The sequence below is a fragment of the Panulirus ornatus genome, chromosome 67 (assembly GCF_036320965.1).
Source record: "Panulirus ornatus isolate Po-2019 chromosome 67, ASM3632096v1, whole genome shotgun sequence".
NCBI classification, from domain to species: Eukaryota; Metazoa; Arthropoda; class Malacostraca; order Decapoda; family Palinuridae; genus Panulirus; species Panulirus ornatus.
Window position 1 is genome coordinate 13,404,921 of NC_092290.1, and position 24,033 is coordinate 13,428,953.

At 43.7% G+C, this 24,033-nt stretch overlaps 1 protein-coding gene across 4 annotated transcripts in view; it reads left to right on the forward strand.

Annotated features, from left to right (window-relative positions):
* LOC139747219 (N-acetylneuraminate lyase-like) overlaps nucleotides 1-24,033 on the forward strand; it is a 223,768-nt gene that overhangs the window by 97,363 nt on the left and 102,372 nt on the right. For all 4 annotated transcript variants that reach the window (XM_071659252.1, XM_071659254.1, XM_071659253.1 and 1 more), the window contains one exon: nucleotides 15,614-15,782. In XM_071659252.1, the coding sequence (XP_071515353.1) occupies nucleotides 15,614-15,782 (169 nt within the window). The remainder of the gene's footprint in view (nucleotides 1-15,613; nucleotides 15,783-24,033) is intronic.

The following is a 24,033-nucleotide window of genomic DNA, read 5'->3' on the forward strand; positions in this document are numbered from 1 at the left end:
CACACAAACACACACACACACACACATCCAAGTACTTCTTCCTTCAAGAGAGCCTACCCTTTCCCTGCTACTGATTGTAATGCAACCTTGAAACTGCAGAAACCTCTGAAGAAGGAATCGTGGAGTTAGATAATGATAATAGTAATGACAATAATAATGATAACGATAATAATAATAATGATAATAATAATAATAATAATGATAATAATAATAATGATAATAATGATAATAATAATAATAATAATGATAATAATAATAATAATAATAATAATAATAATAATAATAATAATAATAATAATAATAATAATAATAATAAAAAGAAGAAGAAGAAGAAGAAGAAGAAGAAGAAGAAGAAGAAGAAAGAGACAAGAACAAGAACAAAGATAACAATAACAGTAATAGTGAATATGATAATGATACTGATAATGATAATGATAATGATAGTGATAATGATAATAGTAGTAAAGATAACAATATTATTATCATTATCATGATCATTATTATCATTGTCATTATTATTATCATTATTATTATTGTTATCATTATTATTATCAATATTATCATAATTATCAGTCATCTCTATTATCATTATAATGATAGTAATGATAACAACAAGCTTGTCTTGTCTCCCATGTCGGGTGGGAGCGTTGAGCAGCCACCATGGGAATAATTGCTCCAATTACGGCGCCTTACTGAGGGTAGGGAGTTCTCCCACACACTCAACACCCTACACCCATCATCATCATCATCATCCGGCCGTCCTCCATACATGAACAAAGTCTCACAGCTCGAACTCTGTCCCCCAGGCGTGGTATGTCCAGCCCTCGCTGTCATTATTTTCTTTTTTAGCTGAGACAGGCAATTAAGGCCCTTGTCAAGACCATCCCATTAACGCCATATATATATATATATATATATATATATATATATATATATATATATATATATACACTAGCCTGAGCCAGATACCCATTTCATCAGCCAACCCCAGGGAGGTAGATGAAGAGGTGGGTTGAGAGAGAACCGACTGCCGCATCCAGTGAATGCGTCACGGTCAGGGACGCTAACCGTTACATCACGGGAGCCCACCAGGCCAAGCGAAGTTTAAGAAAAACGTCCAGACCATCTACTTCTGACGTTATAAAGAGAAGCAAGTGATAATATAACCACCTCCGGGCAGGGACGAAGATAGTACAGCTCATCAGATTACCGAAGATGATGAAGGCAGCTCGAGTCGGCACACTTAGCCTCCCACCTTCTGAGCCAGTGTCTCACTTGGGCAGAGATGCCACGGGAACGTCCGCAAGGTTGTTTAAGAAGAAAACGTTCATCAACTCTATAATTAAATGTATGATAAGTGACATTTGTATCTAAGTGTGGAAATGGATCACGGACAATGCCAATTATGGATTTCAGATATAAGAATGTGTCGTAAGTACAAAGTTCTCTCAATATACCAAAAGTCTTCACCTGTAATTAAATGACCTTTGACCTACGAGCTCTTTAAGCTGTTGAACACCTTACCTAGGAACGTTGTGAAAGAGCGATGATGATTCGATATCTATATATACATTCTTTTATTGTACTTAGTCGCTCTCTCCCGCGTTAGCGAGGTAGCGCAAGGAACAGACGAAAGAATGGCCCAACCCACCCACATACACATGTATATACATAAACGCCCACACATGCACATATACATACCTATACATTTCAAGGTATACATACAAATACATATATACACATGTACATATTCATACTTGCTGCCTTCATCCATTCACTTCTCCACCACGCCACACATGAAATGACACCCCCCTCCCCCGCGCGCGCACGAAGTAGCGCTAGGAAAAGACAACAAAGGCCACATTTGTTCACACTCAATCTTTAGCTGTTATATGTAATGCATCGAAACTACAGCTCCCTTTCCACACTCAGGCCCAACAAAACGTTCCATGGTTTAACCCAGACACTTCACATACCCTGGTTCAATCCATTGACAGCGCGTCGACCCCGGTATACCACGTCGTTCCACTTCACTCTATTTATTGCACGCCTTTCACCCTCTTGTTTCTTCAGGCGCGGATCACTCAAAATCTTTTTTTACTCCATCCTTCCACTTCCACTTTGGTCTCCCACTTCTCGTTCCCTCCACCTCTGACACATATACCCTCTTTGTCAATCTTTTCTCACTCATTCTCTCCATATAGCCAAACCATTTCTATACACCTTCTGCTCTCTCAACCACTATCTTTTTATAACCACACATCGCTCTTCCCCTTTCATTACTTACTCGATCAAACAACCTCACAACACATATTATCCTCAAATATTTAATTGCCAACACATCCTCCCTCCTCCGCACAATCCTATCTATAGCCACTGCCTCGCAACCATATAACATTTTTGGAAACATTATTCCTTTAAACATACACATTTTTGCTCTCCGACATAACGTTCACTCCTTCCACACATTCTTCAACGCTCCCAAAACCTTCACCCCCTCCCTCATCCTGTGACTCACTTCCGCTTCGATGGTTCCATCCGCTGCTAAATCCACACCTAGATATCTAAAACACTTCACTTCCTCCAGTTTTTCTCCATTCAAACTTACCTCTCAATTTTCTTGTTCCTCAACCCTACTAAACCTAATAACCTTGTTCTTATTCACATTTACACTAAGCTTTCCTCTTTTACACTCTTTACCAAACTCAATTACCAACTTCTGCAGTTTCTCACCCGAATCAGCCACCAGCGCTGTATTATCCGCGAAAAACAACTGACTCACTTCCCAAGCCCTCTCATCCACAACAGACTGCATACTTGTCCCTCTCTCCAAAACTCTTGCATTCACCTCTCTAACAACCCCATCCATAAGAAAATAAAACAACCATGGAGACATCACGCACCCCTGCCGCTGGCCGACATTCACTGGGAACTAATCACTTTCCTTTCTTTCTACTCGTATACATACCTTAAATCTCGATAAAAACTTTTCACTGCTTCTGGCAACTTACCTCCCGAACCATGTACGCGTAATACCTTCCACAGAGCATCTCTATCAACTGTGTCATATGCCTTATCCAGATCCATAAATGCTACATACAAATCCACTTGTCTTTCTAAGTATTTCTCACATACATTGTTCAAAGCAAAAACCTAATCCAAACATCCTCTCCCAATTCTGAAACCATACTGCTCTTCCAAAATCTGATGCTTTGTACATGCTTTCACCCTCTCAATCAATACCCTCCCATATGATTTCCCAGGAATGATCAACAAACTTATACCTCTGTATTTTGAACATTCACATTTATCCCCTCTACCTTTCTACAATGGCACTGGGCATGCATTCCGCCAATCATCAGGCACTTCACCATGAGCCATATTTACAAAGAATATTCTCACCAACCAGTCCAAAACACGGTCACCCCCTTTCTTAATAAAATCCACTGCAATACCATCCAAACCCGCTTTCATCTTCCTGAAAGCTTTTACTACCGGTTCTCTGTTTACTAAAACATTTTCCCTAACCCTCTCACTTTCCACACCACCTCGACCAAAACACCCTATATCAGCCACTCTATCATCAAACACATTCAACAAACCTCCCTCTAAAACATCTTTATATTCTCCCTAAAATCTAAAGATACTCTTTCAACCCAACTCTCATTTGCCCTCTTTTTCACCTCTTGCACCTTTCTCTTGACCTCCTGCCTCTTCCTTTTATATATCTCCCACACATTTGCATTAGTTCCTTGCAAAAATCTTCCAAATGCCTCTCTCTTCTCTTTCACTAATAATCATACTTCTTCATCCCACCATTCACTAATCTTTCTAATCTGCCAACCTCCCACGCTTCTCATGCCACAAGCATCTTTTGCGAAAGCTATCACTGCTTCCCTAAATACATCACATTCCTCCCCCACTCCCCTTACCTCCTTTGTTCTCACCTTTTTCCATTCTGTACTCAGTCTCTCCTGGTACTTCCTAACAAAAGTCTCCTTCCCAAGCTCACTTACTCTCACCACCCTCTTCACCCCAACATTCTCTCTTCTTTTCTGAAAACCCATACAAATCATCACCTTCGCCTCCACAAGATAATGATCAGACATCCCGCCAGTTGCACCTCTGAGGACATTAATATCCAAAAGTCTCTCTTTCGCCCGCCTGTCAATTAACACGTAATCCAATAACGCTCTCTGGCCATCTCTCCTACTTACATACGTATACTTATGTATATCTTGCTTTTTAAACCAGGTATTTCCGGTCACCAGTCCTTTTTCAGCACATAAATCTAAAAGAGGTAACAAAGAGGGCAAATGAGAGTTGTGGTGAGAGAGTATCAGAGAGTATCATTAAATCTTAGGGAGAATAAAAAGATGTTCTGGAAGCAGGTAAATAAAGTGCGTAAGACAAGGGAGCAAATGGGAACTTCAGTGAAGGGGGTTAATGTGGAGGTGATAACGAGTAGTGGTGATGTGAGAAGGAGATGGAGTGTATAATTTGAAGGTCTATTGAATGTGTTTGATGATAGAGTGGCAGATATAAGGTGTTTTTGTCGAGGTGGTGTGCAAAGTGAGAGGGTTAGGGAAAATGATTTGGTAAACAGAGAAGAGGTAGTAAAAGCTTTGCGGAAGATGAAAGCCGGCAAGGCAGCAGGTTTGGATGGCATTGCAGTGCAATTTATTAAGAAAGAGGGTGACTGTATTGTTGACTGGTTGGTAAAGTTATTTAATGTATGTATGATTCATGGTGAGGTGCCTGAGGATTGGCGGAATGCGTGCATAGTGCCATTGTAGAAAGGCAAAGGGGATAAGAGTGAGTGCTCAAATTACAGAGGTATAAGTTTGTTGAGTATTCCTGGTAAATTATATGGGAGGGTATTGATTGACAGGGTGAAGGCATGTACAGAGCATCAGACTGGGAAGAGCATAGTGGTTTCAGAAGTGGTAGAGGATGTGTGGATCAGGTGTTTGCTTTGAAAAATGTATGTGAGAAATACTTAGAAAAGCAAATGGATTTGTACGTAGCATTTATGGATATGGAGAAGGCATATGATAGAGTTGATAGAGAAGGTATTAAGAATATATTGTGTGGGAGGCAAGTTGTTAGAAGCAGTGAAAAGTTTTTATCGAGGATGTAAGGTATGTGTACGTGTAGGAAGAGAGGAAAGTGATTGGTTCTCAGTGAATGTAGGTTTGCGGCAGGGGTGTGTGATGTCTCCATGGTTGTTTAATTTGTTTATGGAGTGGGTTTATAGGGACGAGAATGCAAGAATTTTGGAAAGAGGGGCAAGTATGAAGTATGTTGGGGATGAGAGAGCTTGGGAAGTGAGTCAGTTGTTGTTCGCTGATGATACAGCTCTGGTGGCTGATTCATGTGAGAAACTGCAGAAGCTGGTGACTGAGATTGGTAAAGTGTGTGAAAGAAGAATGTTAAGAGTAAATGTGAATAAGAGCAATGTACAGTAGGGTTGACGGTCAAGTCAATTGGGAGGTAAGTTTGAATGGAGAAAAACTGGAGGAAGTAAAGTGTTTTAGATATCTGGGAGTGGATCTGGCAGCGGATGGAAGCATGGAAGCGGAAGCGAATTATAGGGTGGGGGAGGGGGCGAAAATCCTGGGAGCCTTGAAGAATGTGTGGAAGTCGAGAACATTATCTCGGAAAGCAGAAATTGGTGTTTGAAGGAATAGTGGTTCCAACAATGTTGTATAGTTGCGAGGCGTGGGCTATGGATAGAGTTGTGGGCAGGAGGGTGGATGTGCTGGAAATGAGATGTTTGAGGACAATGTGTGGTGTGAGGTGGTTTGATCGATAAGTAATGTAAGGGTAAGAGAGATGTGTGGAAATAAAAAGAGCGTGGGTGAGAGAGCAGAAGAGGGTGTTTTGAAATGGTTTGGGCACATGGAGAGAATGAGTGAGGAAAGATTGACCAAGATGATATATGTGTCGGAGGTGGAGGGAACGAGGAGAAGTGGGAGACCAAATTGGAGGTGGAAAAATGGAGTGAAATAGATTTTGAGTGATCGGGGCTTGAACATGCAGGAGGGTGAAAGGCGTGCAAGGAATAGAGTGAATTGGATCGATGTGGTATACCGGGGTTGACGTGCTGTCAGTGGATTGAATCAGGGCATGTGAAGCGTCTGGGGTAAACCATGGAAAGTTGTGTGGGGCCTGGATGTGGAAAGGGAGCTGTGGTTTCGGGCATTATTGCATAACAGCTAGAGACTGAGTGTGAACGAATGGGGCCTTTGTTGTCTTTTCCTAGTGCTGCCTCGCACACATGAGGGGGTAGGGGGATGCTATTCCATGTGTGGCGAGATGGCGATGGGAATGAAAAAAGGCAGTGTGAATTGTGTGCATGTGTATATATGTATGTGTCTGTGTGTATATATATATATATGTGTACATTGAAGTGTATGGGTATGTATATTTGGGTGTGCGGACGTGTATGTATATACATGTGTATGGGGGTGGGTTGGGCCATTTCTTTCGTCTGTTTCCTTGCGCTACCTCGCAAACGCGGGAGACAGCGACATGGCAAAATAAATAAATAAATAAATAGGTATTAAGAATATATGGTGTGGGAAGCAAGTTGTTAGAAGCAGTGAAAAGTTTTTTTCGAGGACGTAAGGATGTAAGTACGTGTAGGAAGAGAGGAAAGTGATTGGTTCTCAGTGAATGTAGGCTTGTAGCAGGGGTGTGTGATGTCTCCATGGTTGTTTAATTTGTTTATGGATGGGGTTGTTAGGGAGGTGAATGCAAGAGTTTTGGAAAGAGGGGCAAGTATGAAGTTTGTTGTGGATGAGAGAGCTTGGGAAGTGAGTCAGTTGTTGTTCGCTGATGATACATCGCTGGTGGCTGATTCATGTGAGAAACTGCAGAGGCTGGTGACTGAGATTGGTAAAGTGTGTGAAAGAAGATTGTTAAGAGTAAATGTGAATAAGAGCAAGGTTATTAGGTACAGTAGGGTTGAGGGTCAAGTCAATTGGGAGATTAGTTTAAATGGAGAAAAACTGGAGGAAGTAAAGTGTTTTAGATATCTGGGAGTGGATCTGGCAGCGGATGGAACCATGGAAGCGGAAGTGAATCATAAGGTGGGGGAGGGGGCGAGAATCCTGGGAGCCTTGAAGAATGTTTGGAAGTCGAGAACCTTATCTCGGAAAGCAAAAATGGGTATGTTTGAAGTAATAGTGGTTCCAACAATGTTGTATGGTTTCGAGGCGTGGGCTATGGATAGAGTTGTGCGCAGGAGGGTGGATGTGCTGGAAATGAGATGTTTGAGGACAATATGTGGTGTGAGGTGGTTTGATCGAGTAAGTAATGTAAGGGTAAGAGAGATGTGTGGAAATAAAAAGAGCGTGGTTGAGAGAGCAGAAGAGGGTGTTTTAAAATGGTTTAGGCACATGGAGAGAATGAGTAAGGAAAGATTGACCAAGATGATATATGTGTCGGAGGTGGAGGGAACGAGGAGAAGTGGGAGACCAAATTGGAGGTGGAAAGATGGAGTGAAAAAGATTTTGTGTGATCGGGGCCTGAACATGCAGGAGGGTGAAAGGCGTGCAAGGAATAGAGTGAATTGGATCGATGTGGTATGCCGGGGTTGACGTGCTGTCAGTGGATTGAATCAGGGCATGTGAAGCGTCTGGGGTAAACCATGGAAAGTTGTGTGGGGATAAACCATGGAAAGTTGTATGGGGCCTGGATGTGGAAAGGGAGCTGTGGTTTCGGGCATTATTGCATGACAGCTAGAGACTGAGTGTGAACGAATGGGGCCTTTGTTTTCTTTTAATAGCGCTAACTCGCACACATGAGTGGGAAGGGGGATGGTATTCCATGTGTGGCGAGGTGGCGATGGGAAATGAATAAAGGCAGACAGTGTGAATTGTGTGCATGAGTATATATGTATGTGTCTGTGCGTGTATATATAATTGTGTACTTTGAGATGTATAGGTATGTATATTTGGGTGTGTGCACGTGTATGTATATACATGTATATGGGGGTGGGTTGGGCCATTTATTTCGTCTGTTTCCTTGCGCTACCTCGCAAACGCGGGAGACAGCGACAAAACAACATAAGTAAATAGATAAAATATACATATATATATATGTATATATATATGAAGATTTGTTAAATGTGTTTGATGATAGAGCGGCAGATATAGGGTGTTTTGGTCGTAGTCGAGGTTTGCAAAGTGAGAGGGTTAGGGAAAATGATTTGGTAAACAGAGAAGAGGTAGTAAAAGCTTTGCGGAAGATTAAAGCCGGCAAGGCAGCAGGTTTGGATAGTATTGCAGTGGAATTTATTAAAAAAGGGGGTGACTGTATTGTTGACTGATTGGTAAGGTTATTTAATGTATGTATGACTCATGGTGAGGTGCCTGAGGATTGGCGGAATGCGTGCATAGTGCCATTGTACAAAGGCAAAGGGGATAAGAGTGAGTGCTCAAATTACAGATGTATAAGTTTGTTGAGTATTCCTGGTAAATTATATGGGAGGGTATTGATTGAGAGGGTGAAGGCATGTACAGAGCACCAGATTGGGGAAGAGCAGTGTGGTTTCAGAAGTGGTAGAGGATGTGTGGATCAGGTGTTTGCTTTGAAGAACATATGTGAGAAATACTTAAAAAACAAATGGATTTGTATGTAGCATTTATGGATCTGGAGAAGGCATATGATAGAGTTGATAGAGATGATCTGTGGAAGGTATTAAGAATATATTGTGTGGGAGGCAAGTTGTTAGAAGCAGTGAAAAGTTTTTATCGAGGATGTAAGGCATGTGTACGTGTAGGAAGAGAGGAAAGTGATTGGTTCTCAGTGAATGTAGGTTTACGGCAGGGGTGTGTGATGTCTCCATGGTTGTTTAATTTGTTTATGGATGGGGTTGTTAGGGAGGTGAATGCAAGAGTTTTGGAAAGAGGGGCAAGTATGAAGTCTGTTGTGGATGAGAGAGCTTGGGAAGTGAGTCAGTTGTTGTTCGCTGATGATACAGCGCTGGTGGCTGATTCATGTGAGAAACTGCAGAGGCTGGTGACTGAGATTGGTAAAGTGTGTGAAAGAAGAAAGTTAAGAGTAAATGTGAATAAGAGCAAGGTTATTAGGTACAGTTGGGTTGAGGATCAAGTCAATTGGGAGGTAAGTTTAAATGGAGAAAATTCTGGAGGAAGTAAAGTGTTTTAGATATCTGGGAGTGGATCTGGCAGCGGATGGAACCATGGAAGCGGAAGTGAATCATAGGGTGGGGGAGGAGGCGAAAATCCTGGGAGCCTTTAAGAATGTGTGGAAGTCGAGAACATTATCTCGGAAAGCAAAAATGGTATTTTTGAAGGAATAGTGGTTCCAAGAATGTTGTATGGTTGCGAGGCGTGGGCTATGGATAGAGTTGTGCGCAGGAGGGTGGATGTGCTGGAAATGAGATGTTTGAGGACAATGTGTGGTGTGAGGTGGTTTGATCGAGTAAGTAACGTAAGGGTAAGAGAGATGTGTGGAAATAAAAAGAGCGTGGTTGAGAGAGCAGAAGAGGGTGTTTTGAAATGGTTCGGGCACATGGAGAGAATGAGTGAGGAAAGATTGACCTAGAGAATATATGTGTCGGAGGTGGAGGGAACGAGGAGAAGAGGGAGGTGGAAAGATGGAGTGAAAAAGATTTTGTGTGATCGGGGCCTGAACATGCAGGAGGGTGAAAGGAGGGCAAGGAATAGAGTGAATTGGAGCGATGTTTTGTATACCGGGGTTGACGTGCTGTCAGTGGATTGAATCAAGGCATGTGAAGCGTCTGGGGTAAACCATAGAAAGCTGTGTAGGTATGTATATTTGCGTGTGTGGACGTATGTACATACATGTGTATGGGGGTGGGTTGGGCCATTTCTTTCGTCTGTTTCCTTGCGCTACCTCGCAAACGCGGGAGACAGCGACAAAGCAAAAAAAAAAAAAAAAAATATCTATTATCATTATTAATTTTTTTTCTATTATCCTTTGCCGCTGTCACCCGTGTTAGCGAGTTAGCGCAAAGAAACAGACGAAAGAATGGCCCAACCCACCCACATACAAATGTGTATACATACACGTTCACACACGCACATACACATACCTATGCATTTCAACTTATAGATATATATACATACACAGACATATACATATATGCACATGTATATAATTCATACTTGCTGCCTATATTCATTCACGTCGCCACCCCGCCACACATGAAATGACACCCCTCCCCCCGCACGCGCGCGAGGTAGCGCTAGGAAAAGACAACAAAGGCTACATTCGTTCACGCTCAGTCTCTAGCTTTTATGTATAATGCATCGAAACCACAGCCTCCTTTCCACACCCAGGTCCCACAAGACTTCCCTAAACTTTCCAGAGAGAGAGAGAGAGAGAGAGAGAGAGAGAGAGAGAGAGAGAGAGAGAGAGAGAGAGAGAGAGAGAGAGAAGACGTGTCATTCCTGTGTATCAGAAATGCTATGGCATAGAATTAACATGTCATGTCGTTCGCAGTTCAAATGATAAAATTCTGGTTAATGATGCAGCTTGGATTTCTCTCTATTTTCTCAGTTTAAAACCCGGGTCTCGCTCTGCTTGAGGAACTCGTTAGGAAAAGGATTTCACACTGTCTTGTTCGGATGGCTGGCAGGCACTGGTACATTGTGGTAATACTACAATATAACTCAGTGTTCTTGGACCGATTATCAATTTAATCACACGGGGGAATTGTTCGCTTCGCCTCATCTCTCTCTCTCTTCCCCTAATGTAGCGACGAGGAATTTCCTGAGACGAAACAGAGGCATTTGAGTGTAATCGCTGAAACTGAGGATCGCTTGGGAGGTTTCAGAACAGAAATGGTTTAAGGAACGAAAAGGAATTAGAGAAGTGGTGGAGAAAGCGTGTGTGTGACTGAGTGTGTGTGTGTGTGTGTGTGTGTGTAGCTGTTAGCTACGTTGACCCTGATGCGCTACACGGGCTGCCCAGCTAGGGTTCGAGTGTACAGGTTCGACCGAAGTCAACCACAGCTGTTCATCCTTGTCATCCGGGTTGCCCGTGCCGTCTCAGGCAAAATAAGAAAAATTAACGGAAATTCTGAAGAGGGAAGAATCAAGAGGTGTTAAAGAGAGAAAGATCAAGAAATGCTAGAAGGGAGAAAGATAAAAGATCATACAGTTAAGAACAATGGAGAGAAAATGGGACAATAATGGAGGAAACGTTGGAGAGAAAAGAGTAAAGAATGTTGGAGAGACAGTAAAAACGTTGGAGAAAACTGTACAGTGTTGGAGAACAGAGTATGGTACGAAGAGAATGAGCAGCAACTATAAAAAAAAAACCCGAGTGTTGAGAGAGAAAAGAAAAGAAGGAGAGGGTCAGGAATACTAGCGATAATCAATCATTGTTGGGTGTTGTGTGGGGGACGAGAGTGGAGGTGGTGCTGTGGAAGACAACAGCTGTAGGTGTGTAAGATAAACACCCTCCTTCTCCTCCTCCTCCTCCTCCTCCTCCTCCTCCTCTCAATCCTCCTCCTCCTTCTCCTCCTCTCAATCCTCCTCCTTCTCCTCCTCTCAATCCTCCTACACCTCCTCCTCCTCCTTTCAATCCTCCTACACCTCCTCCTCCTCCTTTCAATCCTCCTACACCTCCTCCTCCTCCTCCTCTCAATCCTCCTACACCTCCTCCTCCTCCTTTCAATCCTCCTACACCTCCTTCTCCTCCTCTCAATCCTCCTCCTCCTCCTCCTCCTCCTCCTCCTCCTCCTCCTCCTCTCAATCCTCCTCCTCCCTCCTCCGTCCTCCTGCGCCCTAGTTCTTAAAAGGGGACTTCAAGACAAGACTCAGTTGGTTCAGTAAGATATTCGGCTGCTGGTGTAGACGGTTCCTCACCCTCGGCGAGGTACGGGTGTGTGTGTGTGTGTGTGTGTGTGTGTGTGTGTGTGTGTGTGTGTGTGTGTGTTGGATTCAGTAGACGGGGAAAGATAATGATAAGCTCTTGGGGTGTAGCAGCTGTCGTTGGGGCGGAATCGAACCCGCATGACCAGAGGACATAAATATGTTATCTCCAGACCGCAAGCTTCGCGCAAGAGACTATTTCCAGAAATCTAATTCTGAAGCAGGTATTTGTTGTTGTTGTTGTTGTTGTTGTTGTTGTTGTTGTTGTTGTTGTTGTTGTTTTTGATGTTTTTGTTCTTGTTGTCCTCGCTGTATAAATGATACTTTATCTGAAAAAAAAACACCTCAGAAACTCTCTAGGAAGATATGGATGATATCATCAACTGATAAGGTCTTTGTAATTATCTGTGCTATGCGGGGAGGGAGTTCTACACTGTACGGGGAGGGAGTTCTACACTGTACGGGGAGGGAGCGCTACACTGTACGGGGAGGGAGTTCTACACTGTACGGGGAGGGAGTTTTACACTGCACGGGGAGGGAGTGCTACACTGTACGAGGAGGGAGTTCTACACTGTACGGGGAGGGAGTTCTACACTGTACGGGGAGGGAGTTCTACACTGTACGGGGAGGGAGTTCTACACTGTACGGGGAGGGTGTTCGACACTGTACGGGGAGGGAGTTCTACACTGTACGGGGAGGGTGTTCGACACTGTACGGGGAGGGAGCTCTACACTGTACGGGGAGGGAGTGCTACACTGTACGGGGAGGGAGTTCTACACTGTACGGGGAGGGAGTTCTACACTGTACGGGGAGGGAGTGCTACACTGTACGGGGAGGGAGTTCTACACTGTGCGGGGAGGGAGTTCTACACTGTACGGGGAGGGAGTTCTACACTGCACGGGGAGGGAGTTCTACACTGTACGGGGAGGGAGTGCTACACTGTACGGGGAGGGAGTGCTACACTGTACGGGGAGGGAGTTCTACACTGTACGGGGAGGGAGTTCTACACTGCACGGGGAGGGAGTTCTACACTGTACGGTGAGGGAGTTCTACACTGTACGGGAGGGAGTTCGACACTGTACGGGGAGGGAGCTCTACACTGTATAGGGAGGGAGTGCTACACTGTACGGGGAGGGAGTTCTACACTGTACGGGGAGGGAGTTCTACACTGTACGGGGAGGGAGTGCTACACTGTACGGGGAGGGAGTTCTACACTGTGCGGGGAGGGAGTTCTACACTGTACGGGGAGGGAGTTCTACACTGCACGGGGAGGGAGTTCTACACTGCACGGGGAGGGAGTTCTACACTGTACGGGGAGGGAGTTTTACACTGTACGGGGAGGGAGTTCTACACTGTACAGGGAGGGAGTTCTACACTACAAGGGAGGGAGTTCTACTCTGTACGGGAGGGAGTTCTACACTGTACGGGGAGGGAGTTCTACACTATACGGGGAGGGAGTTCTACACTGCACGGGGAGGGATCTCTACACTGCAAGGGGAGGGAGTTCTACACTGCACGGGGAGGGAGTTCTACACTGTACGGGGAGGGAGTTCTACATTGTACGGGGAGGGAGTTCTACACTGCACGGGGAGGGAGCTCTGCACTGCACGGGGAGGGAGCTCTACACTGTACGGGGAGGAAGTTCTACATTGTACAGGGAGGGAGTTCTACAGTGTACGGGGAAGGAGTTATATAATGCACGGGGAGGAGGTCTACACTGCACGGGGAGGGAGTTCGACACTGCACGGGGAGGGAGTTCAACTCTGCACTGGGAGGGAGCTCTACATTGTACGGGGAGGGAGTTCTACACTGTACGGGGAGGGAGTTCTACACAGCATGGTGAGGGAGTTCTACACTGCACGGGGAGTTCTACGCTGCACGGGGATGGAGTTCTACATTGTACGGGGAGGGAGTTCTACACTGTACGGGGAGGGAGTTCTACACTATACGAGAAGCGAGTTCTACGTTGTACAGGGAGGGAGTTCTACACTGTACGGGGAGGGAGTCCTGCATTGTACGGGGAGGGAGTTCTACACTGTACGGGGAGGAAGTTCTGCACTCGTGGGACCCCCATTTCTTGAACATTTCCTACCATTATTCATCTTCTTACATTCATATCTGTCTTCTGCATTAATCATCTCTTAAGTCATTGTAAACCATTCATGCATCGCTCTTAACATTTGTCATAAATTACTACTGCTGCATTTTAAAAGGAACTCGATCCCACGGGTAAGTGTTTTAAAAAAATATTGTAATTACAGGAATGCTATTTGGTATGCAGGACATCGTTAAAGACACATTTCTTTTTTTTTTTTGCGTTTCGGTCATTGTTCAAACATCTATTCTTAAAACTCTTACCGCGTTCCTAGAATGCGAAACGCAGGATCAAGATATGCAAAAGACGACCTCCCCTCACCACCACCACCCCCACCACATGAGCAGGACGAGATGAGACGCAGGGCTGTGGGGGAAGGAGAGAGAGAGAGAGAGAGAGAGAGAGAGAGAGAGAGAGAGAGAGAGAGAGAGAGAGAGAGAGAGAGAGAGAGAGAGACAGACAGACAGACAGACAGACCGACAGACAGACAGACAGAGACGGACAGACAGACGGATGTACCCAATGGCCAGTAACTATAAATTGCGCCTTGCCACTTTACCTGCCACTTTGTAATAAGAACCATATCTCAATTTCCCCCTAAGGAAACTTAATGGCTATATACCCGTACTGATCGTTCACTGGCCCGTACTGATCGTTCACTGGTGTTTACATAGGCCATCACGTGATAGGCATCGATACACAGCAGCGAGGCTTATACCAGCCTACCATCTTGTGTCTGCAGGTTCCCATTATACTTGCATGTTTACAGGTCCTTATCATTTTCATAAGCTCCTCTTATGATCACAAGGATCGATCGTTCTTAAGAGTTGCCATAATGATTGTTAGGATTAATCATGCTCACGAGTCCTCATCGTGCTTATGAGTCTCAACTATGCTTACCGGTGATCCATCATGCTTACAGTCATCCCTCATGCTCACAAGTCCCCAACATACATACAAAAATCATTCATGCTCACTGATCCCCATCATTCATGCTCACTGATCCCCATCATTCATGCTCACAGATCCCCATCATTCATGCTCACAAATCCCTATCATTCATGCTCACAAATCCCCATCATCCATGCTCACAAATCCCCATCATTCATGCTCACAATCCCCATCACTCATGCTCACAAATCCCCATCATTCATGCTCACAAATCCCCATCATTCATGCTCATAAATCCCCATCACTCATGGTCACAAATCCCCATTATTCATGCTCACTAATCCTCATCATTCATGCTCACAAATCCCCATCATTCATGCTCACAAATCCCCATCATTCATGCTCACAAATCCCCATCATTCATGCTCACAAATCCCCATCATTCATGCTCACAAATCCCCATCATTCATGCTCACAATCCCCATCATTCATGCTCATAAATCCCCGTCACTCATGGTCACAAATCCCCATCATTCATGCTCACAAATCCCCATCATTCATGCTCACAAATCCCCATCATTCATGCTCACAAATCCCCATCATTCATGCTCACAATCCCCATCATTCATGCTCATAAATCCCCGTCACTCATGGTCACAAATCCCCATTATTCATGCTCACAAATCCCCATCACTCATGCAAGTTCCTTCTCATGCTTATAAGTGTCCACTCACCCTTTGCTACGCACTTGCAGGCCAGTCACGCTGAGAAGGCGGGTGCGAACGGCGTGTCTGTGCTGCCCAACCTCTTCGACAAGCCCAAGTCGACGGAGGAGCTGGTCGAGTACATGGCCGAGGTGGCCAAAGCTTGTCCCAAGACTCCACTCTTCTACTACCACATACCCATGAAGACTGACGTCAGGCGTGAGTGAAGCGAAAGCTTTTAAGTAGATGGATTGGTGGATTGATGAGGTGGTTCGTCAGTTAGGTTTTTAATTATGAGTGAAACAAAATATTTTAAGGTCATGGATTGATGGACTGATGAAGTGGTCCGTCATTTAAGGTTTTAGGTTGATTACTGTAATTTGTTTGAAATGTCTCGATGCTTCTTAGATGCCCAGTTAATGAGATTTTTGTGGATTTCTTATCTAAATGAGCTGATCTTTTTTCAAAACAATAGACATAATCATGTGGTGTGGTGTTATGCTTGATTTTCCTGGTTGATCTGAGAAGCAAATCTGTTCTTTCACAAAGTATATTTCTTTTTCTTCTCGTTTTTTAACTAGATGTTTCCATCATTTTCCATCTAACAAGGTGTTATAGATGCTTTTAAGGCAATGGTCTACCAGCTTAGGAATCGAAGAGTCATACCCAAAAGAGGTTCATCTCACTTTGCCTACGTATGAGCACTTATACTGTCTCGAAATTCATCTGCATCTTTGTAACCAAATAAATAACGTGTCCCGCATTAGCGAGGAAGCGCCACGAACAGGCGATAGACTATCCTCAAGGTTCACATCCATCTTTAGCTGTAATGTATTTTCCACTGAAACAACAGTCCTATATCCACAACGAGGTTCCACAGACCTTGTTTGTCATTTCCCCCAGTTGCTTAATATGTCCTAGCTCAATCCACTGGCACCACGTCGCTCCCTCTACACCATGTCTCTCCAATTCCTGTGGATCCCTTGCACGCCACACACCCTCCTGCACATTCAAATCTCGAACACTTAAAGAGTCTTTCACCTCATCTTTTCACCTCCTTGAATTCCTCTCTTTCCTTATCCCCTCCACTTCTGGCATTTATATCCTTAGTCAACCTCTCATCACTCATCCTCTCCACATGTTCAAACTGTTACGGCGCATTTTCTTCAGCTGTCTCATATTTACTCCTGTTAATACTTCACCTCTATGTTACCTACCACACGGTCGGGAACACTAACCGTTACATTATGAAGGTATTTCCAGTCGCCAGTCCGCTTTCAGCACACAACTGGTTAGCGTTTTCATATACATCAGTGGGTTACCAATGTCTCCCAGTTTCGCACTCAACTGCTACGCTTCCAACGCTTGCACTAGAATCACCGATCATTGGCACTCGATCTTTCTCATCGAAATTGCCGACGCAGTCCTTTGGGTGCAATAGTCGTTTGTGACGACCTTTGAGCACGACAGGTGCTATCCATTTATATAGTGGTGGGATCTTTGACCTGACCCGTTATGGATGTGGTCATAGGCAACCTTCCTAAGAGTCGTTGCATCGTCTTCAAGGGTCGTCCCCTCATATTCAAGGGTCATGAACCTTCTCCCCCGAGAGTCATCCTCGTAATTCAATGGGTAAATTAACTCTCGTGTCATAGCTGATAATAGGGATTAGAGAGATAAGGCTGGAGAAAAAAGGATATTAGAGAGATAAGGAAGAAGGAAAGAAAGAAAGAAAGGAGATAAACGAGGAATGGCGAATAAACTCAGGGCAGATTGTAAGGTTGGTTTCAGGACTGGCCAGTGAGTGACTCGTTGTCTGTTGTGTGATCTAAGGCAGCATAGCTTAAAGCAGCCAACCCAGTCATCTTCAGTGTGGGAAGGAGTGAGAGAAAATGGGAAAGGTGTGGGTGTCTTACCTATCATAGACAGAAGGAGGAAAAGTTAGAGAGGAGATAGAACGGATGGTGAAAGCAAAGGAGCTGAGGTCATTATGTCAACAACCAATTACCTTCAGTCTCCCTTACGTTCTAAACATAACGATTATATAATGTGGACCTAGATAATATAATTGCTTCCAAAGGGAGGTTCGCTCTTTATAGAGTTGATAGATAAACATCTTTAACTTCTCTTGAGAGAGACTAAGATCATGCTTAGGCATAAATCAGGTTATGTGTGTAAAGATAGATCAGCACTAGCCTTGACACCAGCTTCTGTCAGTGACAGCCCGTTCCCGGCAATGCCATTTTACTGGCACAGGTCATGTGTGTGTATGTGTGTGTGTGTGTGTGTGTGTGTGTGTGTGTGTGTGTGTATTCGTGGTGCCATTCCTAGCTCAAGGTGACCCGTGTGTAAAGGAAGCATAATGGGTTCTTGTAAGAGGATGTGTGAGTTGAGTAACATGGAAATCAGGCTATTGTACTACGCGGGCCTTTGCCTTTGGCGACCCGTTCAATGACCGAGGCTGGGTCTTTCTGCTCCGACTCAACCTGTTGATTTAGAAGAAGACGCAGCAAGCTGAACAGTGGCATGACTGGATAACCCAGTAGACGTGTTAGTTCGTACCGCCTTTTGCTTTAAGAAGAAGCCACAACAGGCGGACTAGTGGGTGCAGGTCAGTGAGCGCTTACCACCGCCCCCCAACTCTTAAACATTGGTCGGGCTCGGGGTGGAGCATCTCCTAACAGAAGCCAAAGGCTACTTATTCTGGGAAACGTATGTGATAAAAATACTGTTTATTCTGAGTGGGTGGAGGATGTCTTGCGTTGACCCGAAGCAAGTGTTGCATATGTTGGGTCTGGACCCTGCAGACTAGTGATGCCGCTAGCATCGTGTGGTCCATATTTCTAAAGTCCCGGACCCAGTCCCGGAGCTGAGCGTCATTTCTAGTCAAGAAGGTAGTGTTCCAGTGGGCTTGCTCCCGGCTCTTGACAGTATACACACATTCACCGACTACTCCGTCGACGAACTCCTAAGTACAATAGTACCTCAGTTGTAGAAGATTGACTTGGGTCTGTCTTGACAAAGTTTTATCAATGTTTGGTAGTTCACCGCGCATGACTATCAGGAATCATTTGGAAGAGATGGACCCGTCCTTCAAGACGTCGAGGAAGTTCTTCATGGGGAGCTTTGCTACATTTCGAATGGAGGTCTTGGTTGATCTTAAGGCCAAGCAAGGTGTTCTTAAACCTGCTTGCCCCTATAACCATGAGCTGCTGAAGGATGTCTGCGTAGCAGAGGAGCCTTGCAATTAGTCTGAAGGGAAATTGAATTAAGTTTTCCCTTAGGAAATCAAACAACGTCGGACTGAGGATGCCTCCTTGCTGAATACTGACAGCCTTTTTCAACTAGATCAGACTAGGACCTTAAGCGATTTACATGAGGGAGAGGCGTGACGTACACAATAGAAGCGGCCATTTGAGTGACCATTGAACTTGAATATGCAAAACCCTGACCGTATCTTATAAGGTCAAATCAAATGCCAGGCCTTCATACACAAGGGCTGTGACGTTGTGCTTAAATAAGGGCTGTCATTCTCACAATTCTCTTCAAACGTTAAGAGAAATATTGGTCAGCGGTCAGGACGATGATTCTAAGGTCGTCTCGAATCTCATAACGCCACAGACGACTACTACTGTTATTCACAATCCCCAAAACCCTGACTCCAACGCTAACGGAAAAATGTTGAACGATTTATGTTATGCATATATATACATATACATATATATATATATATATATATATATATATATATATATATATATATATATATATATATATATATATATATATATATATATATATATATATATATATATATATATATATATATATATATATATATATATATATATATATATAATATGTATATATATATATATATATATATATATATATTTTTTTTTTTTTTCATACTATTCGCCATTTCCCGCGATAGCGAGGTAGCGTTAAGAACAGAGGACTGGGCCTTTGAGGGAATACCCTCACCTGGCCCCCTTCTCTGTTCCTTCTTTTGGAAAAAAAAAAAAAAAAAAAACGAGAGGGGAGGATTTCCAGCCCCCCTCTCCCTTCCCTTTTAGTCGCCTTCTACGACACGCAGGGAATACGTGGGAAGTATTCTTTCTCCCCTATCCCCAGGGATATATATATATATATATATATATATATATTTCTTTTTTTTTTTTTGTTTATCGCTGTCTCCCGCGTTTGCGAGGTAGCGCAAGGAAACAGACGAAAGAAATGGCCCAACCCACCCCCATACACATGTATATACATGCGTCCACGCACGCAAATATACATACCTACACAGCTTTCCATGGTTTACCCCAGACGCTTCACATGCCCTGATTCAATCCACTGACAGCACGTCAACCCCGGTATACCACATCGATCCAATTCACTCTATTCCTTGCCCGCCTTTCACCCTCCTGCATGTTCAGGCCCCGATCACTCAAAATCTTTTTCACTCCATCTTTCCACCTCCAATTTGGTCTCCCACTTCTCCTCGTTCCCTCCACCTCCGACACATGTATCCTCTTGGTCAATCTTTCCTCACTCATTCTCTCCATGTGCCCAAACCATTTCAAAAATCCCTCTTCTGCTCTCTCAACCACGCTCTTTTTATTTCCACACATCTCTCTTACCCTTACGTTACTTACTCGATCAAACCACCTCACACCACACATTGTCCTCAAACATCTCATTTCCAACACATCCACCCTCCTGCGCACAACTCTATCCATAGCCCACGCCTCGCAACCATACAAAATTGTTGGAACCACTATTCCTTCCGAGATAATGTTCTCGACTTCCACACATTTTTCAAGGCTCCCAGAATTTTCGCCCACTCCCCCAACCTATGATCCACTTCTGCTTCCATGGTTCCACCCGCTGACAGATCCACTCCCAGATATCTAAAAACACTTTACTTCCTCTAGTTTTTCTCCATTCAAACTTACCTCCCAATTGACTTGACCCTCAACCCTACTGTACCTAATAACCTTGCTCTTATTCACATTTATTCTTAACTTTCTTCTTTCACACACTTTACCAAACTCAATCACCAGCTTCCGCAGTTTCTCACATGAATCACCCACCAGCGCTGTATCATCAGCGAACAACAACTGACTCACTTCCCAAGCTCTCTCATCCACAACAGACTTCATACTTGCCCCTCTTTCCAAAACTCTTGCATTCACCTTCCTAACAACCCCATCCATAAACAAATTAAACAACCATGGAGACATCACACACCCCTGCCGCAAACCTACATTCACTGAAAACCAATCACTTTCCTCTCTTCCTACACGTACACATTCCTTACATCCTCGATAAAAACTTTTCACTGCTTCTAACAACTTGCCTCCCACACCATATATTCTTCATACCTTCCACAGAGCATCTCTATCAACTCTATCATATGCCTTCTCCAGATCCATAAATGCTACATACAAATTCATTTGCTTTTCTAAGTATTTCTCACATACATTCTTCAAAGCAAACACCTGATCCACACATCCTCTACCACTTCTGAAACCACACTGCTTTTCCCCAATCTGATGCTCTGTACATGCCTTCACCCTCTCAATCAATACCCTCCCATATAGTTTACCAGGAATACTCAACAAACTTATACCTCTGAAATTTGAGCACTCACTCTTATCCCCTTTGCCTTTGTACAATGGCACTATGCACGCATTCCGCCAATCCTCAGGCACCTCACCATGAGTCATACATACATTAAATAACCTTACCAACCAGTCAATAATACAGTCACCCCCTTTTTTAATAAATTCCACTGCAATACCATCCAAACCTGCTGCCTTGCCGGCTTTCATCTTCCGCAAAGCTTTTACTACCTCTTCTCTGTTTACCAAATCATTTTCCCTAACCCTCTCACTTTGCACACCACCTCGACCAAAATACCCTATATCTTCCACTCTATCATCAAACACATTCAACAAACCTTCAAAATGCTCACTCCATCTCTTTCTCACATCACCACTACTTGTTATCACCTCCCCATTTGCGACATTCACTGAAGTTCCCATTTGCTCCCTTGTCTTACGCACTTTATTTACCTCCTTCCAGAACATCTTTTTATTCTCCCTAAAATCTAATGATACTCTCTCACCTCAACTCTCATATGCCCTTTTTTTCACCTTTTGCTCCTTTCTCTTGACCTCCTGTCTCTTTCTTTTATACAACTCCCACACAATTGCATTTTTTCCCTGCAAAAATCGTCCAAATACCTCTCTCTTCTCTTTCACTAATAATCTTACTTCTTCATCCCACCACTCACTACCCTTTGTAATCAACCCACCTCCCACTCTTCCCATGCCACAAGCATCTTTTGCGCAATCCATCACTGATTCCCTAAATACATCCCATTCCTCCCTCATTCCCCTTACTTCCATTGTTCTCACCTTTTTCCATTCTGTACTCAGTCTCTCCTGGTACTTCCTCACACAGGTCTCCCTCCCAAGCTCACTTACTCTCACCACCCTCTTCACCCCAACATTCACTCTTCTTTTCTGAGAACCCACACAAATCTTCACCTTAACCTCCACAAGATAATGATCAGACATCCCTCCAGTTACACTTCTCAGCACATTAACATCCAAAAGTCTCTCTTTAGCACGCCTGTCAATTAATACGTAATCCAATAACGCTCTCTGGCCATCTCTCCTACTTGCATACGTATACTTATGTATATCTCGCTTTTTAAACCAGGTATTCCCAATCACCAGTCTTTTTTCAGCACATAAATCTACAAGCTCTTCACCATTTCCATTTACAACCCTGAACACCCCATGTATACCAATTATTCCCTCAACTGCCACATTACTCACCTTTGCATTCAAATCACCCATCACTATAACCCGGTCTCGTGCATCAAAACCACTAACACACTCATTCAGCTGCTCCCAAAACACTTGCCTCTCATGATCTTTCTTCTCATGCCCAGGTGCATATGCAACAATAATCACCCATCTATCTCCATCAACTTTCAGTTTTACCCATATTAATCGAGAATTCACTTTCTTACATTCTATCACATACTCCCACAACTCCTGTTTCATTAGTACTGCTACTCCTTCCCTTGCTCTTGTACTCTCACTAACCCCTGACTTTACTCCCAAGACATTCCCAAACCACTCTTCCCCTTTACCCTTGAGCTTCGTTTCACTCAGAGCCAAAACATCCAGGTTCCTTTCCTCAAACATACTACCTATCTCTCCTTTTTTCACATCTTGGTTACATCCACACATATTTAGACACCCCAGTCTGAGCCTTCGAGGAGGATGAGCACTCCCCGCGTGACTCCTTCTTCTGTTTCCCATTTTAGAAAGTAAAAAAGATACAAGGAGGGGAGGATTTCTGGCCCCCCGCTCCCGTCCCCTCTAGTCGCCTTCTACGACATGGGAGGAATACGTGGGAAGTATGAATATATATATATATATATATATATATATATATATATACATATATATATATATATATATATATATATATATATATATATATATATATATATATATATATATATATATATATATATATAAGTAAGTATATATATGTAAGTAGGAGAGATGGCCAGAGAGCGTTATTGGATTACGTGTTAATTGACAGGCGTGCGAAAGAGAGACTTTTGGATGTTAATGTGCTGAGAGGTGCAACTGGAGGGATGTCTGATCATTATCTTGTGGAGGCTAAGGTGAAGATCTGTATGGGTTTTCAGAAAAGAAGAGTGAATGTTGGGGTGAAGAGGGTGGTGAGAGTAAGTGAGCTTGAGAAGGAGACCTGTGTGAGGAAGTACCAGGAGAGACTGAGTACAGAATGGAAAAAGGTGAGAACAATGGAAGCAAGGGGAGTGGGGGAGGAATGGGATGTATTTAGGGAATCAGTGATGGATTGCGCAAAAGATGCTTGTGGCATGAGAAGAGTGGGAGGTGGGTTGATTAGAAAGGTTAGTGAGTGGTGGGATGAAGAAGTAAGAGTATTAGTGAAAGAGAAGAGAGAGGCATTTGGACGATTTTTGCAGGGAAAAAATGCAATTGAGTGGGAGATGTATAAAAGAAAGAGACAGGAGGTCAAGAGAAAGGTGCAAGAGGTGAAAAAAAGGGCAAATGAGAGTTGTAGTGAGAGAGTATCATTAAATTTTAGGGAGAATAAAAAGATGTTCTGGAAGGAGGTAAATAAAGTGCGTAAGACAAGGGAGCAAATGGGAACTTCAGTGAAGGGCGCAAATGGGGAGGTGATAACAAGTAGTGGTGATGTGAGAAGGAGATGGAGTGAGTATTTTGAAGGTTTGTTGAATATGTTTGATGATAGAGTGGCAGATATAGGGTGTTTTGGTCGAGGAGGTGTGCAAAGTGAGAGGGTTAGGGAAAATGATTTGGTAAACAGAGGAGAGGTAGTGAAAGCTTTGCGGAAGATGAAAGCCGGCAAGGCAGCAGGTTTGGATGGTATT